Genomic DNA, 15,705 nt, shown 5'->3' on the forward strand with positions numbered 1-15,705 from the left:
TCTGTAAGATTTATTAAGAACAAAGGATAGAGGGCACTTCTCTTACTTTGAAATTATAAAGGGAGAGAAGTGCTGAATTTGGTATAAGGCTGTTTTTTTCTCTGCATTTTGGAACTGTCTTCTCTCTGCCTTTTGCTTTCAGGCCTTCCACCCTATTTCTGGGTCCTTCCTACGTCTTCGGTCCTTAGGGCTGCCTTTAGTCAGATCACTCACTTTCAGGAATCTGTCCTTCCTTAATTCTACCCCCTCACATCAGCATTTGCTCTATCCCCAGTTGCTACCATTTTTCTTAAAGAAAAGTTGCTCTAAATCTTGTTCCCTTATTCTACCAACTTCGGTTTCCATATTTTTCCCTCATTTTTCATTAAAATTTTTTTTAATGATTAAAGTAGATGTGTGTGAAATTTGAGCACTATCTAATCTCATCTCTGGGCTTTTACCACAGTTAACATTGTGGTATATATGTTCTCTTACACACTTTTTTTTTAATGTGAAATCATACTATGTATATTTAGCAACTTTTTTTTTTTTACTTAATAAATCACATACCTCTTTGCATTATTTCAATTTTGTTTTCATTAGACTGTATTTATTTTTGTTCTCATTAGACTAGAATTGTTTAGAGACAATGAGGTTTAGAATATAGTAAAACCAGAGGATCCTCTTCCCAGTCAGATTCAGATCTGTCAGTAGACAATGAGCTCTAAATGCTTCAGTGGTCGGATAGAAGGCACAGCATGAAATAATTATGCTTGGTATGTTTGGGCAATTATCCATCTTTATGTAAGTGTGCCTTAATAATAGAACTAATATGTATGACATTACAGATTATCTTTTGTGTATTTTCTGTTTGTTTTTCATGTTATAGCTTGGACAGCTTTTAGCCGCTACATGCAAAGAACTTCCAGGCCCTAAAGAAAGTAGACGGACGGCTAAAGACCTCTGGGAAGTTGTTGTTCAGATCTGTAGTGTGTCCAGTCAGCACAAACGAGGAAATGATGGCAGAGTTAGTTTAATCAAGCAGAGGGAATCTACATTAGGTATAATGTATCGGTATGTTTCTATCCATTTGTTTTTTGAGTTATTTGTTTTTATACTATTTGTACTATTTCAAGAACGTCTACCATTATCCTTGTATATCATTAAGATGGACAATGGAAGAAATCTGTGGTGCTGATCTCTGATGTACTTGTCTGACATGGCCACTTTTGGAAATACCTTCTGTTTATATGTTATTTTAAGAGACTCTCGGTTAATCATTTAATATAATCAGTCTGAATTCAAAATCAACAGTGTCTGTGGTAGAGTAGTACTGAAGATGTTACATATGATTAAAACGGGAGAAATTTTATTAGGTTAGTATGACAGTAGAATATTGTACTCTTTTATATGTGCAGAACTGGAAAGTTAGGAATAAACCTTCAACTCTAGTATACTTTCTTGATTTTATTTTTAATTTCTGATATTAAATGTATATACAAAAAAATTTTTTTGTAGGAGTGAACTGCTTTCTTTCATCAAAAAATTACGGGTAAGTTTTATTAAAAGTTGATCTAACTACTATTGCTGATTTTTGTAGAATATGACTAAAAAATATTGAGTGCTTAAATATTGATTATTTAAATGCTCTGTTATTGTGCTTATTATCTTCAGTGATCATTTTTGAGGATGAGATAAGTCTGATTGGAGAAATTTATTTTGCATTTACCTTACCATGTTTTAGTGACTAGAACTGGTATTTTTTAAATTGCAAAGAAGTCTTCATAATGGGCTAGATATATGAGGCCTAGCTTTATTTTTTGTTTTATGATAGGTTTAATATCATATTTATTTACTGGGTGTAACTTAGACTACAACCTTTAAATATTATTTTAAGGAATAAAAAGTCAATTTTTTTAGAGGTAGCTGGAAGTACTAGTTGGAAAGAGATCTATTAACTCAATTTCTAAAGTCACGTGAGGACTTGAGCACCATAAACCAGACACCTAAATATGGTAATTTTTGTGTAAATTATGTGCTATGATTTCTTTCATGAGATTAAAAATGAAGTTGCTCTTTAGTGTGCTCTAAACTAAAGTAGATGGTAAATTTCAAAAGGGTAAGAATCTTTTGAAAGAAAATATTTGGTATCCCTGAGCTTGATGGGAGAAGTATTAAAATATGTATAATATTTAAAGATTCTGTGTTTTCTTTCTCATAGGAACCATTGGTTTTGACTATTATTTTATCACTCTTTGTGAAACTTCACAATGTTCGGGTCAGTATTTCATAATTCCATTTTTAAAAAATCTTTGAGAAAAATTTCCTTTTAAATCAGTTGTTTTTTTTTTTTTTTCAAAGGAAGACATTGTGAATGATATTACAGCTGAACACATTTCTATTTGGCCATCCTCCATCCCCAAGTAAGAAGTATTATAACTTACATTTTAGTAAGTTATTAATGTATTTGGAAACCATCCTGACTGATATAGATAACTTGGAATAATTTGCTTAAAAGGCTACAATTTGTTAGGATTCTACAGCCAACTTTATGTTTCTCTATAACAGTAATTATCTTCCTAAAAATTAAGATTAAAGCATAACTCTAAGAGCTAAGGTATACCAGCCTTAGGTAGAACAGAAGATCTCTGCGTAGTCCTGATTACTTGTCAGTGGGTAGAATTAGAAAATCGAGGCTAATGAAAGCATGACTTTCTATCACGTTTCCAGCATGTTCTCTTTTACAAGTATCTATTTGAAAATCTTGTGTTTTTTTATAATTCTTTGTAGGTCTCTTCTACCACTGTGACTGTCAGAGGCTCCCAACCCCTTTTAGTTGCCTTAAGAAGTTCTTTAATTGCTTTAAGAAATTTTCGCTCTTACTTTCATCAACTGAGAATCACAGTAGATGATGGGACAATTTGTTTAGGGGAGAAGAAAATGTTCTTTTTTCTAGAAGAAGAAACCATTCATATTTTTCTCTTCCCACACATAGCAACTTCACATTCAGGAGAGTCCACGTGTTTCCTCACAAAAGTTACTTTTCCTTCCCTCCCCTCCCCCGAAGTCATCTTCTTTCTTTGTGCCTGAAGGGCATGTCTTGGCCTTATTTTATTGTTCTTAGTGGCATCTTTGAAGAAGAAAAGATTTTATTAGGCAGGTAAGCAGGCAGTAGGATGAGGGTAATTTGCTTCCATCTTAATCTTAAGAGATTGGAAGGAGTTCTGTGTCTCATATAGGCATTTGGAGGGTCAGAAGTGGGTGAGTGACCCTTCCCTCTACTTACTGAGGCTTGTTTCCCAAAGGAGCACCATGCTTCATGAAGCAAATGTGCATGCTCTACGGCATTCTAACTGCAGATTGTTATGTAAAATTTGGTATATTACATAGCCATCCAAGAATCAGGTAGAGATCATTTTGCCTTTTTAATTGACGGTTGTTAACACCTCTTCGGTGTTACTTCTTTGGCCTAAATTTACTGTAAACTTATGATTGATGTTAAGTGTGTGTTTATAAATGAGGCAAAAGAATGGTTTACCATAGGGGCCCTGAGCCAGACTCGTCAGGTTTGAGTCTCAGCCTCTCTACTTATCAGTGTATGACCTTGGGAAGGTTGCTTTCTGTGCCTGTTTCCTCATCTGTAAAATGGGTATAAGAATAGTACGTACCTCCACATTGTGAGGATTAAATAAGTTAATACATTTTTTAAGCTAGGTGTTTAGAATAAGCACATAGTAGGCTTAACTATTGTCTTCTTGATAAAATTACTTTAATGTAAATTGACCCAGAGAAAATAAAATGTGACCAAATGTTGGACCACATAAAGTATTTCTGTTGAGCTCTTAAGAGTCTTTATTGACCGCAAGAACAGTGTGAGAATGGCATGGATTAAGTATTATCATTTTAAAATCGATTGTTTGATATGTAGATAGAATTTTTAGACTTAACATTTTGTAAATTTCTGTAAAATATAATCATAAACCAGTGTAACTCATTTAGTTGTAAATAAAGAATTGGGTATTTGCTAATAATACCACAATTCCTTTCTCGCTGTACTGGGAACAGTGGTAAGTTATGGTACAGTCTAACCCCTCAGGGCAACAGAAGTGCTTTGTCAAAACTTGACCTTGTAAAGGGGAGAGCGGGGACATGAGTCTCATGTGTGTCTGAATCCAGAGCCTTTGTTCTCTCCCCCTGTGCCTTACTGCTTCCTGGAGGTAGGAGCTGTCGGCTGTGTGTTTTGGGTGCTGGCCTGGCTTTTATCCTTACAGTTCCGTCTTCTAATTCTATATCTCAAGACTTCCAAGTTTAACCAGCCTCAGAGCAGCCGGCCCCATTTCCTGCCCTTTGTTTGCTTCTTTACTGCTGCTGAATGCACTGAAGTGGTACTTCTGCCACAGCTAGCCCCTAACCCTGTGAGCGCCAGTGAGGCATCTGATCCAGGGGAGTCGGTTACTCTTATAGGAAGCCACAAGGTGGATTTAAGGCCACACAGCAGTATTAGTGTTTGAGCCCTTGATTTTTGTGGCTTCTTCTAGATAACAGAACTTAAAAATTGTTTGGGGAATTTTATGAATCTTTTAACTTTATTGGCCCATAATTGTGCATAAAAGCAGAGAGATCGGGTTTTATTCTACCACTTTTATATGCTCTGTATTGTAAAATATTTAAAGATACTTTTATTTGAGAATGGTCTAGTGTACCTTCTTTGGCATTTTGGAGAAAAAAGGAAACAAAAATGAAATTGTTTTCAACCCCTTATAGAAAGTTAGCTTATCATACTTTCTCAGACTTCATTGTGTTTTTCCAGACTTTGTTGTTTTGATAGTTTTTATATATTCTAGTAATATTTAGCATTATATGTGTGGTCACCTAAATTTTGGCTAAGTCTTCTTGTTTTTGTTTTTAATAAATGTGTATATGGAATTTGAAGTTGACTGTTAAAATAGAGGTTAACGTTCGTTGTCTTTCCTTTAGCCTCCAGTCAGTGGACTTTGAAGCTGTGGCGATCACAGTGAAAGAGCTGGTTCGGTATGCCCTCGGTATAAATCCAAACAACCATTCCTGGCTAGTTATCCAGGCAGATATTTATTTTGGTAAGTGAGATATATGGCTCCTTTGTGTTTTGTTTTTGTAGCACTTTTAGAAGTGAAAATAATGAACCCCGTATATCTGACACCCGGCTTTAAAAGTAATAGACTCATAGCTGGTCTCATTTCATCTGTACCCTCACCTACATCATCCTGCTCTCTCCTGGATTATTTTTGAAGCAAGCAGTTGCCAATTCTAATGCGCATTTTCACCCTAGCCCCCAAAAGAATTTATCATCAAGATCCTAATATCTATATTCAGAATAGATTTACTGATTCTAAACTACCTCAGTGTTGTTCTGGTTGTGTTATCCCTAGGTCTCTGGTTTTAATCTGCTTTTGTGAACTCATGAAGTAATTCCTGACTCTTCACAGAAGAGCCTCCGTCTTTTGCCAACTGTTATGTCTAATGATAGGTAATTCTTGCTCTCTGCTTTCTGCTTTAGCGACAAATCAGTATTCCGCAGCTCTTCACTATTACCTCCAGGCGGGAGCTGTCTGTTCTGATTTCTTTAATAAGACTGTGCCCCCTGATGTTTATACAGACCAGGTAAGTTGTCTTTGTGGGCTTGCTTTCTTCTTGTCTACCTTTAAATGTTCTTCCTGGGCCCCTTTTTGGGTGAATTTATTCATTTCCATGTATGTGGTGGTAACTCCCAATCGCTTGCTCCAGACCAGATTCCTCTCCTTATTGCCAGTGCCTGTAGATCACTGCTGTTTGATTTCCCTAAAGCACCTCAAGCTCAACCTGTCCACAACTGAGTTCAGCGTCTTACTTTACTAGTCTCTCCTCCTGATGACCTTCCCCAACATACACACTCCCACAAAAACCCAACCAAAATACCAAACTCCTTTGCTTAACCATTTGAGTTGACCAAGCCCAAATCCTGAGTGTCATCCTCTTTTCTTTACTGGCCCTCCCACCAACATCCAGTCAGCCTTCAAAGCATACTGAGTCTACCTGCTAAGTCTCGAATTTTGTTCTTTTTCTTTTGATATGCATTGCTCTTTCCTCTGGTTTAGGCCACCAATATCATAAATAAATGGCCTTTTTTCTATACTTTATATAATAAATGACTTTTGAAATAAGATTTTAAAGCTTTCAGTAACTAGTTTTTTTTTTTTAAAAGAAATCCTATTTTTTAGAGCAGTGTTAGATTCACAGCAAAGTGGAGTGAAAAATGCAGAGTTCTCGTATACATCCTGTCCCCACACATGCACACCCTCCCCCACTATTGACGTCCCACCTCAGAGTGCTGCAGTTGTTACCATTGATGGTAACTAGTTTTTGAAAATAATCAGAATTCTGTTTTTGTAGGTAATAAAACGAATGATAAAGTGCTGTTCTTTGCTGAATTGCCACACACAGGTTAGTTTATAATATTACGATGTTAGTTTATTTTCATGTATATAGAATTTGTAATAAAGATGAAGCATTGGACCGGGAAGTAGCTTTTATTTTCCATATCATCGTTGCTTAAATGTATGGTTTAAGAATTTGGCATATTCTTTAGATTTTTCTTAGTAGTTTATAGAATTTTAACTAAAATGAAAATATGAATTAGAAAACATTGGTCTTTGAACCTTCTAAATGGAAAAGAAGCATTTCGTGTACGTTTTCTTATATTTGAGTAGACATGTACATTAGTCGTTAGGAAACGCAAATCACCACCACAGTGAAGTACCACTTCACACTCACTTGGATGGCTGTAATTGAAAGACAGACAGTAAAAAGTGTTGGTGAAGATGTGGAGAAATTGGAACCCACATATGTTGCTGGTAGGAATATAAAATGGGACAGCCTGTTTGGAAAACAGTTTGGCAGTTCCTCAAAAATTGAAACACGGAATTACCATATGACTCAGCATTTCCACTCCTAGGTATATAACCAAGAAAATTGACAACATATGTCTATAGAAAAATTTGTACATGAATGTTCATACGTCATTATTTGTAATAGCCAAAAAATGGAAACAACCCAAATGTTCATCAGCTGATGAATGGATAAACAAAATTTGGTATATCCCTACAACAGCATAGTATTCAGCCATAAAAATGGAATGAAGTATTGCTACATGCTAGAAGATGAATCTTGGAAGTATTATGTTGAGTGAAAAAAGCCAGATATAAAAGGCTTTGTATTGTATGATTCCATTCATATGAAATGTCCAGAACAGGCGAATCTATCGAGTCTAGAGTTGGAATATAGATTAGTGGTTGCCCGAGACTGGGGGGAGGAGGAATAGAGAGTAACTGCTAACAGTTATAGAGTTTTTTGAGGGAGGATGGGGAATGAAAATGTTTCAGAATTAGGTAGTGGAGATGGTTGTACAACTTTGTGAATATACTAAAGACCCCTGAATTGTGCACTCTAAAAGGGTGAATTTTATGATAGGTGAATTATATCAGCTTAAAAAAATTTAAAAATATTTTTTAAAGAGATCAGTATTATGATCTACATACCTGATTGAAATGGATCTTCTATGTTAAGCAGACTGTTAGCCTAAATTTTGCCAAAATGAGCTTCTGTACTTGCCAGCTATGAAAGGTTGAATTGCATGTTCTGTATGTCCTTGACACATGTTTGGTAGTTTTCCATTCCCTTCAGTTTTCTGAACTGGCTTTTTGCCAGCTTCTCATTCAAATAAACAGAGCTCTAAAAATTTGTGATTTAGGTCACTGATGAAGAAAATATTGGGCAGACAGACACTTGTGTAAAGGTTTTTGTAACTAAAATTGAATAGAATCCATAAATATGAGCTAATCCACTCAGTGTGATCTGCAAAGCCTCTTAAATTATATATTCTTGACATAGGAACCATTAAAAATTACACCTTCAAAACCAGGAGAGTTGTCATTGACACTACTTACATGAAATCATTTTCAAATCTTTCTTTGTTTATGTAGGTGGCAATTTTATGTCAGTTCCTCAGAGAAATTGACTACAAAACAGCTTTTAAATCACTGCAAGAACAAAACAGGTATGAGTGATTTTTAAAATTAAGTTGAAATTTTTCTGCTCAGGAAAAAGAAAGTAACAGAATTCAATTTTTCAGTCATGATGCTATGGACTCCTACTATGACTACATATGGGATGTGACCATTCTGGAATACTTGACTTGTATCCTTTCATCAACGTGGATAATGTTAGAACAGCTCATTTCTGTAAATGAAGGAAGTATTTAGTATTGTGTATTTTCTAGATCAAAACTGAGACAGAGTTGAGATTCTGTCATGGTATTTAATAGTATCAGATTTATTATTCTTAACTGATGCACTTAGATCTTCATCATAAAAGAGGAGAAACAGATAAAAGACAAATTGCGGTAAGTTACTTGATGCCTTTCTTCAGTGGTATAATTTCCCTAATATTAAACCACTGTTAAGATTTGGACCAACACAAAAAAGATTTTGTGTGCCTAGTTACTGCCAGAATTTGGTTATCAATAAGTGTTTACTTCTTAAAACATCGTATTTTGATATAGGAGTTTTTACATCTACTTTATTTTATTTTTTTTATTTTTATTTTTTGTGAGGAAGATCACCCTGAGCTAACATCCGATGCCAATCCTCCTCTTTTTTTTTTTTTCTTTTTGCTGAGGAAGATTGGCCCTGAGCTAACATCCATGCCCATCTTCCTCCACTTTATATGGGAAGCTGCCACAACATGGCTTGACAAACGGTGTGTCAGTGCGTGCCCGGGATCCGAACCTGCAAACCTTGGGCTGCCGAAGCGGTGTGCACGCACTTAACCACTTGCACCACTGGGTCGGCCCCTCATCTCATTTATTTTATATTAAAATGTTAGATCATGTGATCTCTCTGCTCCAAACCTTTAAGTGGTTTCTCATCTCACACAATGTCAAAGTCCTTACCATGGCTTACAAGGCTATATATGACTTAGTTCTAGCTAGCTATCTGATTTTCCCCGTTGCTAACTTATGCTACACCAATACCCCTGCTGTTCTTTGAACATGCTGAGAACATTCACTACTGAAGGGCCTTTGAACTTTTGTCTTCCAGGAATATTCTTTAATTTCCCTCAGGTCTCTCCTTAAATGTCACCTTCTTAGTGATCATCCTTTCCTGACCATCTTATAAAATAGCAATGTCTCTCTTCGTTTTCCCTCCAATACTCTTATGCTCATTTCTCCTTTAAAATTTTTCTCCACAGCACCTCTTTACATCTGACATACAATATATTTACTTATTTATTGGTTATTTCCCCATGAGAGTAGGGACTTGGTTTTGTCATAGCTGATACCTAGGATGGTGCCTGGCACATAACAGATGCTTTATAGTTACTGAATAGATGAATTATTTATTTAAATTTGATTTATAAGCCAAAACATTATAAATTTTATGGCCATTTTTGCCTAATATTTGCTAAAAATATCACCATAGATATTTTTCTCTTTGCTCTTTCACTCCTGTTAATAAAAGTATACAGGCACACCTTGGAGATATTGCAGGTTCTGCTCCAGACCACCGCAGTAAAGCGAATATCGCAATAAAGCAAGTCATGTGAATTTTTTGGTTTCCCAGTGCATATAAGTTATGTTTACACTATATTGTAGTCTGTTAACAGTGCAATAGCATCATGTCTAAAAAAATAATGTACATACCTTAATTTAAAAGTACTTCATTGCTAAAAAATGCTGACTATCATCTGAGCCTTCAGTGAGTCATAATCTTTTTGCTGGTGGACGGTCTTGCCTCGATGTTGATGGCTGCTGACTGATCGCAGTGGTGGTTACTGAAGGTTTTGGGGGGCTGTGGCAGTTTCTTAAAATAAGTCAGCAGTGAAATTTGCCACATTGATTGACTCTTCCTTTCACAAATGATTTCTCTGTAGCATGTGATGCTGTTTGATAGCATTTTACCCACAGTAGAACTACTCAAAATTTGGAGTCAGTCCTCTTAAATTCGGCTGGTATTTTGTCGACTAAGTTTAGGTAACATTCTAAATCTTTTGTTGTCATTTCAATAATCTTCAGAGCATCTTCACCAGGAGTAGATTCCATCTCAAGAAACCACTTTCTCTGCTCATCCATAAGAAGCGGCTTCTCATCCATTAAAGTTTTATCATGAGATTGCAGCAATTCAGTCACATCCTAAGGCTCTACTTCTAATTCTAGTTCTCGTGCTATTTCCACCACATCAGCAATTACTTCCTCCTCCGAAGTCTTGCACCTGTCAAAGTCATCCATGAGGGTTGGAATCAACTTCTTCCAAACTCCTGTTAATGTTGATATTTTGACTTATTCCCATGAATCACAAATTTTCTTAATGGCATCTAGAATGGTGAATCCTTTCCAGAGGGTTTTCAATTGACTTTGCCCAGATCCATCAGAGGAATCACTATCTATGGCAGCTGTAGCCTTACAAAATGTATTTCTTAAATGATAAGACTTGAAAGTCAAAATTACTCCTTGATCCATGGTCTGCAGAATGGATGTTGTGTTAGCAGGCATGAAAACAACATTAATCTCGTCGTACATCTCCATCAGAGCTCTTGGGTGACCTAGTGCATTGTCAATGAGCAAGTACTATTTTGAAAGGAATCTTTTTTTCTGAGCAGTAGGTCTCAACAGTGGGCTTAAAATATTCAGTAAACCATATTGTAGATAGATGTGCTGTCATCCAGCCTTTGTTGTTCCATTTGTAGAGCACAGGAAGAGTAGTTTTAGCCTAATTCTTAAGGAACCTAGGGTTTTTGGAATGGTGAATGAGTATTAGCTTCACCTTAAAGTCACCAGCTGCATTAACCCTTAACAAGAGAGTCATCCTCTCCTTTGAAGCCAGGCACTGACCTCTCTCTAGCTATGAAAGTCCTGGATGACATCTTCTTCCAATATAAGGCTGTTGCATCTTGTTGTTTAGTGTAGACACCTTCACTAATGATCTTAGCTGGATCTTTTGGATAACTTGGTGCAGCTTCTACATCAGCACTTACTGCTTCACCTTGCACTTTTATGTTATGGAGATGACTTTCTTTTTTTTGCAAGGAAGATCAGCTCTAAGCTAACATCTGATGCCAGTCCTCCTCATTTTTTGCTGAGGAAGACTGGCCCTGGGCTAACATCCGTGCCCATCTTCCTCCACTTTATATGGGATGCCGCCACAGCATGGCTTGACAGGTGGTGCGTCGGTGCATGCCCGGGATCCGAACCTGCAAACCCCAGGCCACTGAAGCAGAGCTCGCACTTAACTGCTGCACCACCGGGCCAGCACCTGGAGATGACTTCTTTCCTTAAACCTCATGAACCGACCTCTGCTAGCTTCAAACTTTTCTTCTGCAGCTTCCTCACCTCTCTGAGCCTTCATAGAATTGAAGAGAGTCAGGGCCTTGCTCTGGATTAGGCTCTGGCTTAAGGCATTGTTGTGACTGGTTTGCTCTTCTATCCAGACCACTAAAACTTCCCCATATCGGTAATAAGGCTGTTTCACTTTCTCATCATTCGTGTGTTCACTGGAGTAGCACTTTTAATTTCCTTCAAGAACTTTTCCTTTACATTCACAACTTAGCCAACTGTTGGCTGTTTGGCACAAGAGGCCTACCTTTTGGCCTATCTCGGCTTTCAGCATGCCTTCCTCACTAAGCTTTAACCATTTCTAGCTTTTTATTTAAAGTGAGAGACATGGAAGTCTTTCTTTCACTTGGAACACTTAGAGGCCATTGTAGGGTTATTAATTGGCCAAATTTCAGTATTGTTTTGTCTCAGGGAATAGGGAGGCCCAAGGAAGAGAGAGATTTGTGAGAAGGAGAGAGGCTAGTCGGTGGAGCAGTCAGCACACACACATTCATTTGTTGAGTTTGCCGTCTCATATGGGTGTGGTTTGTTGCATCTCAAAACAATTAGAATAGTAACATCAAAGATCCCTTATAACAGATCACCATAACTAATAATAATGAAAAAGTTTGCAATATTGCAAGAATTACTAAAATGTGACACAGAGACATGAAGTGAGCAATTGCTGTTGAAAGAATGGCACCAATAGACTTGCTTGATGCAGGGTTGCCACACATCTTCAATTTGTGAAAAACGCAGTGTCTGCGAAGCACAATATAGAAGAGCGCAATAAAATGAGGTATGCCTGTATGCTATTAAGTGTCTTATAAAGCTTTGTACTTGGACTAAATTGTACAACCATTATTTAGAGGAAACAGAATGATAGCATCTTCTTAAAAAAACAAGAGAAAGGGCTGGCCCCGTGGCTTGGCGGTTGGGTGCGCACGCTCCACTGCTGGCGGCCCGGGTTCGGATCCCAGGTGCGCACCGATGCACCGCTTCTCCGGCCATGCTGAGGCCGCGTCCCACATGCGGCAACTGGAAGGATGTGCAACTATGACGTGCAGATATCTACTGGGGCTTTGGGGGAAAAAAGGAGGAGGATTGGCAATAGATGTTGGCGCGGAGCTGGTCTTCCTCAGCAAAAAGAGGAGGAGTAGCATAGATGTTAGCTCAGGGCTGATCTTCCTCACACACAAAAAAAAACCCAAGAGAAAAAAGAACATGAAGCCAGCTCCACTTGATTGGAGGCTTCTTATTCTCCCATTTCCAATTTATCCAGGGCTGGAAGGCAATACTGACATTTCCCCAGTTCCGCTATGTTGTTTCCAAACGATGTCTGCTTGTGTATCAATTTTTAAGCCCTTTCTCCTTAGCAGTTTATACCTCCCTCCCTACTAGCTCATCTAATCGACCTCCTGGTTATTCCTCTACATGCATCAAAAAAGACGTGATCAACTTATCCAAGACCCCTAGCTTCACAGGTTCCATTATCACCTTTACTCTGCATCGGCTGCCCGTACCCACAGCCACGCCTCACCGTCAGTCAGAATTGTTCTACATAAGATCTCTCTGCCAGTAATGGATCCCTCTCTTACTTCCTGGCTCCCGTGTTCCTCGTGATCAGCGCGATATTTCAAGTTCATCACCAGTTTTTCCCCAGTCTGTCCGACTCCCCCCAGCTTCCCTTCCTTCCCTGCTCACGTGGAGTACAGCAAATACCAGTCAGTGCACTCCCAGGGATAGTGATTCAGTTGGTCTGAAATGAGGCCCTGGAATCCAGTTTTTAAGTTTCCCAGCTAGTTGTGATGACAAACCAGATTTGAAACTCCTGCTATCTGTGGTTGACTGTCAGACTACTCTGATCAATATCTTGAGCATCTTTGCTTTTTTGTCCTTCACCTCACCTGGAAAAGTCCCAACCCTGAATCAGTTCAAAAATTTATGCCTTTTTTCCCCAAGCCACTGAGTCCTGTTGGAAAAAGTCCTACAACCATATCAACTGGTGCCAGTACCAAACCATGGTCTCCAACCTTAGCTGGCCCCTTATCTCTTGTTTTACCTGCCAGTAGTCAGTGGCCTACATTCTTTTCAGGGACTGTTTTAGACTTTCCCCCTGTTAAGCCCCCTTGTCCTCTCTCTCCCTTTTCCATTTTCATCTTCCTTGCCTATGTTTAGAATAGACCAGAAGAAAGACTGACTAGCTCCTGTCCTTATGGAAGTTATAGTCTTGGGAATTGTGGCCCTGTGAGTGCCAGCTTCAAATTCCTGTTTCAAGTCCCTGCTTTCCATCTTTAGTATAATCTACACCTGTACTCGTCACTAAGCCCACTCCTTTAGTCAGTAAAAGGTTATGCTCTTCCTTGATGAAGGCAAGCTTTTATGCTTTTGATTCTGTCCCTTCAGTGACCTTTTAATTAGTTATCTCCTCTCCTATATTGTCAACCTGTCCTATAGCCTATAAACTATTTTCTTTTTTTTTTATAATTTTATTTATTTACTCCCCCCCCCCCAAGCCCCAGTAGATAGTTGTGTGTCATAGCTGCACATCCTTCTAGTTGCTGTATGTGGGACGTGGCCTCAGCATGGCCGGAGAAGCGGTGCGTCGGTGCGTGCCCAGGATCCGAACCCGGGCCGCCAGCAGCGGAGCGTGTGCACTTAACCGCTAAGCCACGGGGCCGGCCCTAAACTATTTTATTCTTAATAAAAATTTTTCTTGACTGTACTTCCATCTTTTTCTCATCCCTTCTCTGCCTAGTTTTCTTTTTTTTGGTGAGGAAGATTGGCCCTGAGCTAACATCTGTGCCCGTCTTCCTCTGTTTTGTATGTGGGATGCTACCACAGCATGGCTTGATGAGTGGTGTATAGGTCTATGCCCAGGATCTGAATCCACAAACCCTGGGCTGCCGAAGTGGATTACATGAACTTAACCACTATACCACCGGGCCAGCCCCTGCCTAGTTTTTTGAAGCTCTTTGACCCAATGCAGTTTGACTTCTGTCATCCCCACTCTTGTCTGTTCTCTCAAGGGTCACTAAATGCCAAAGCCAGTGGATACTTTTCAATCCTTATCCTATTGTTTACATCTCCTTCCTTCTTGGAATTCTTTATTCCTTTGGCTTCCCTAACATCATTTGTACTCAATTCTTTTCCCTTGCTGTTCTGACTTTTCTTTGGAGGTATCTCCGTGTCTACCCCTTAAAACTTGGTTTTCCCAAGAAGTTAGTCCTTGGGTTATTTTCTGATTGCCCAACGTTCTCCCGAGGTCATCTCATCCACTCATGGTTTTGACTATTGCTCACATAGGATGTATCATTTCTTTCAAGTATCTGGCCCGTTCCAACTTCTGTCTTATACTTTGGACTTCTATAGCCAGTTGTCTTTGGGATATTTTGTTTGAAACAACTCTTTAGTTTTACCCCACTAACCAGGTTTTTCCACATGCATTCATTTATATTGAAATGGCATCATAGAGCAATTCCTGTTACTCCCTAATCTGATGACCATTTCTGAAGTCTTATCTCCCTTCAAGCTACATACCAGAATAATCTTTATTGTTTAAAGAAATTCTAATTTTTTTTTATCTAAAGGTAGACTATCTTTTAATCTAAAGGTAATTCTCAGGTCCTAAAATATGCTCTCATGAAACACTCCGTGGCAGAATACTACTATGGATTTTTAGTAGGCTGAGGTATTTCTTTCTGGGGAAAGAAATGTCACTATATGATAATATAGTGCTGAGCAACTAGCTATTTTTGTACATTAAAAAAGTGAAGCACTGAAACGTTTTGATTTTTCAAACCATTTTGTAGGAGCCCTAACTGTAAAAATGTGTCATGTGTCAAATTATAATGTAGAGTTTATTTACTTAATGTTACTGAAGATAATTCCATAAACTGTGGTTCAGCAATTGATCTTTTCCTTAGGAGTGGCTTTTGTCAGTCTTTATGTTAATTTATTCCATACCTCTTAGCATTTACAATTAGAGGTTCAGTTAATCATTAAACTAACTTTATCACTGTTAGCATGTAGATAGTTTTATATTGTGTATACTAGCAAGATTTTATTTTGGACTAGACCTCTAAATAATATCACTTTTCTGTTTTGGAAGATCAAAGCTATTGGCCAGACCGAATTGAACGCAAGCAACCCAGAAGAAGTGTTACAGCTGGCAGCACAGAGAAGGAAAAAAAAGTTTCTCCAAGCAATGGCAAAACTTTACTTTTAAGCAGTTAGTTGTTTAACTTTTAAACAATGGGCTAAAAATAAACAGGATTAAGTTTATATAATACATATGTACACATTTAGTGGTGTTTTCTTTTCAGACAAAATACGGAAACATA

General features: G+C 38.0%; 1 protein-coding gene across 2 annotated transcripts in view; it reads left to right on the forward strand.

Annotated features, from left to right (window-relative positions):
• Window positions 1-15,655, forward strand: part of INTS8 (integrator complex subunit 8) — a 52,492-nt gene extending 36,837 nt beyond the window's left edge. For both annotated transcript variants that reach the window (XM_058564635.1, XM_058564636.1), the window contains 11 exons: window positions 869-1,053; window positions 1,498-1,531; window positions 2,201-2,257; window positions 2,341-2,402; window positions 4,957-5,075; window positions 5,516-5,619; window positions 6,388-6,438; window positions 7,977-8,050; window positions 8,126-8,190; window positions 8,352-8,395; window positions 15,474-15,655. In XM_058564635.1, the coding sequence (XP_058420618.1) occupies window positions 869-1,053; window positions 1,498-1,531; window positions 2,201-2,257; window positions 2,341-2,402; window positions 4,957-5,075; window positions 5,516-5,619; window positions 6,388-6,438; window positions 7,977-8,050; window positions 8,126-8,190; window positions 8,352-8,395; window positions 15,474-15,590 (912 nt within the window). In that variant the 3' untranslated portion in view covers window positions 15,591-15,655. The remainder of the gene's footprint in view (window positions 1-868; window positions 1,054-1,497; window positions 1,532-2,200; window positions 2,258-2,340; window positions 2,403-4,956; window positions 5,076-5,515; window positions 5,620-6,387; window positions 6,439-7,976; window positions 8,051-8,125; window positions 8,191-8,351; window positions 8,396-15,473) is intronic.
• The last annotated feature ends 50 nt before the right edge of the window (window positions 15,656-15,705 follow it).

This window comes from Diceros bicornis, chromosome 21 (genome assembly GCF_020826845.1).
Source record: "Diceros bicornis minor isolate mBicDic1 chromosome 21, mDicBic1.mat.cur, whole genome shotgun sequence".
Classification (NCBI taxonomy): Eukaryota; Metazoa; Chordata; class Mammalia; order Perissodactyla; family Rhinocerotidae; genus Diceros; species Diceros bicornis.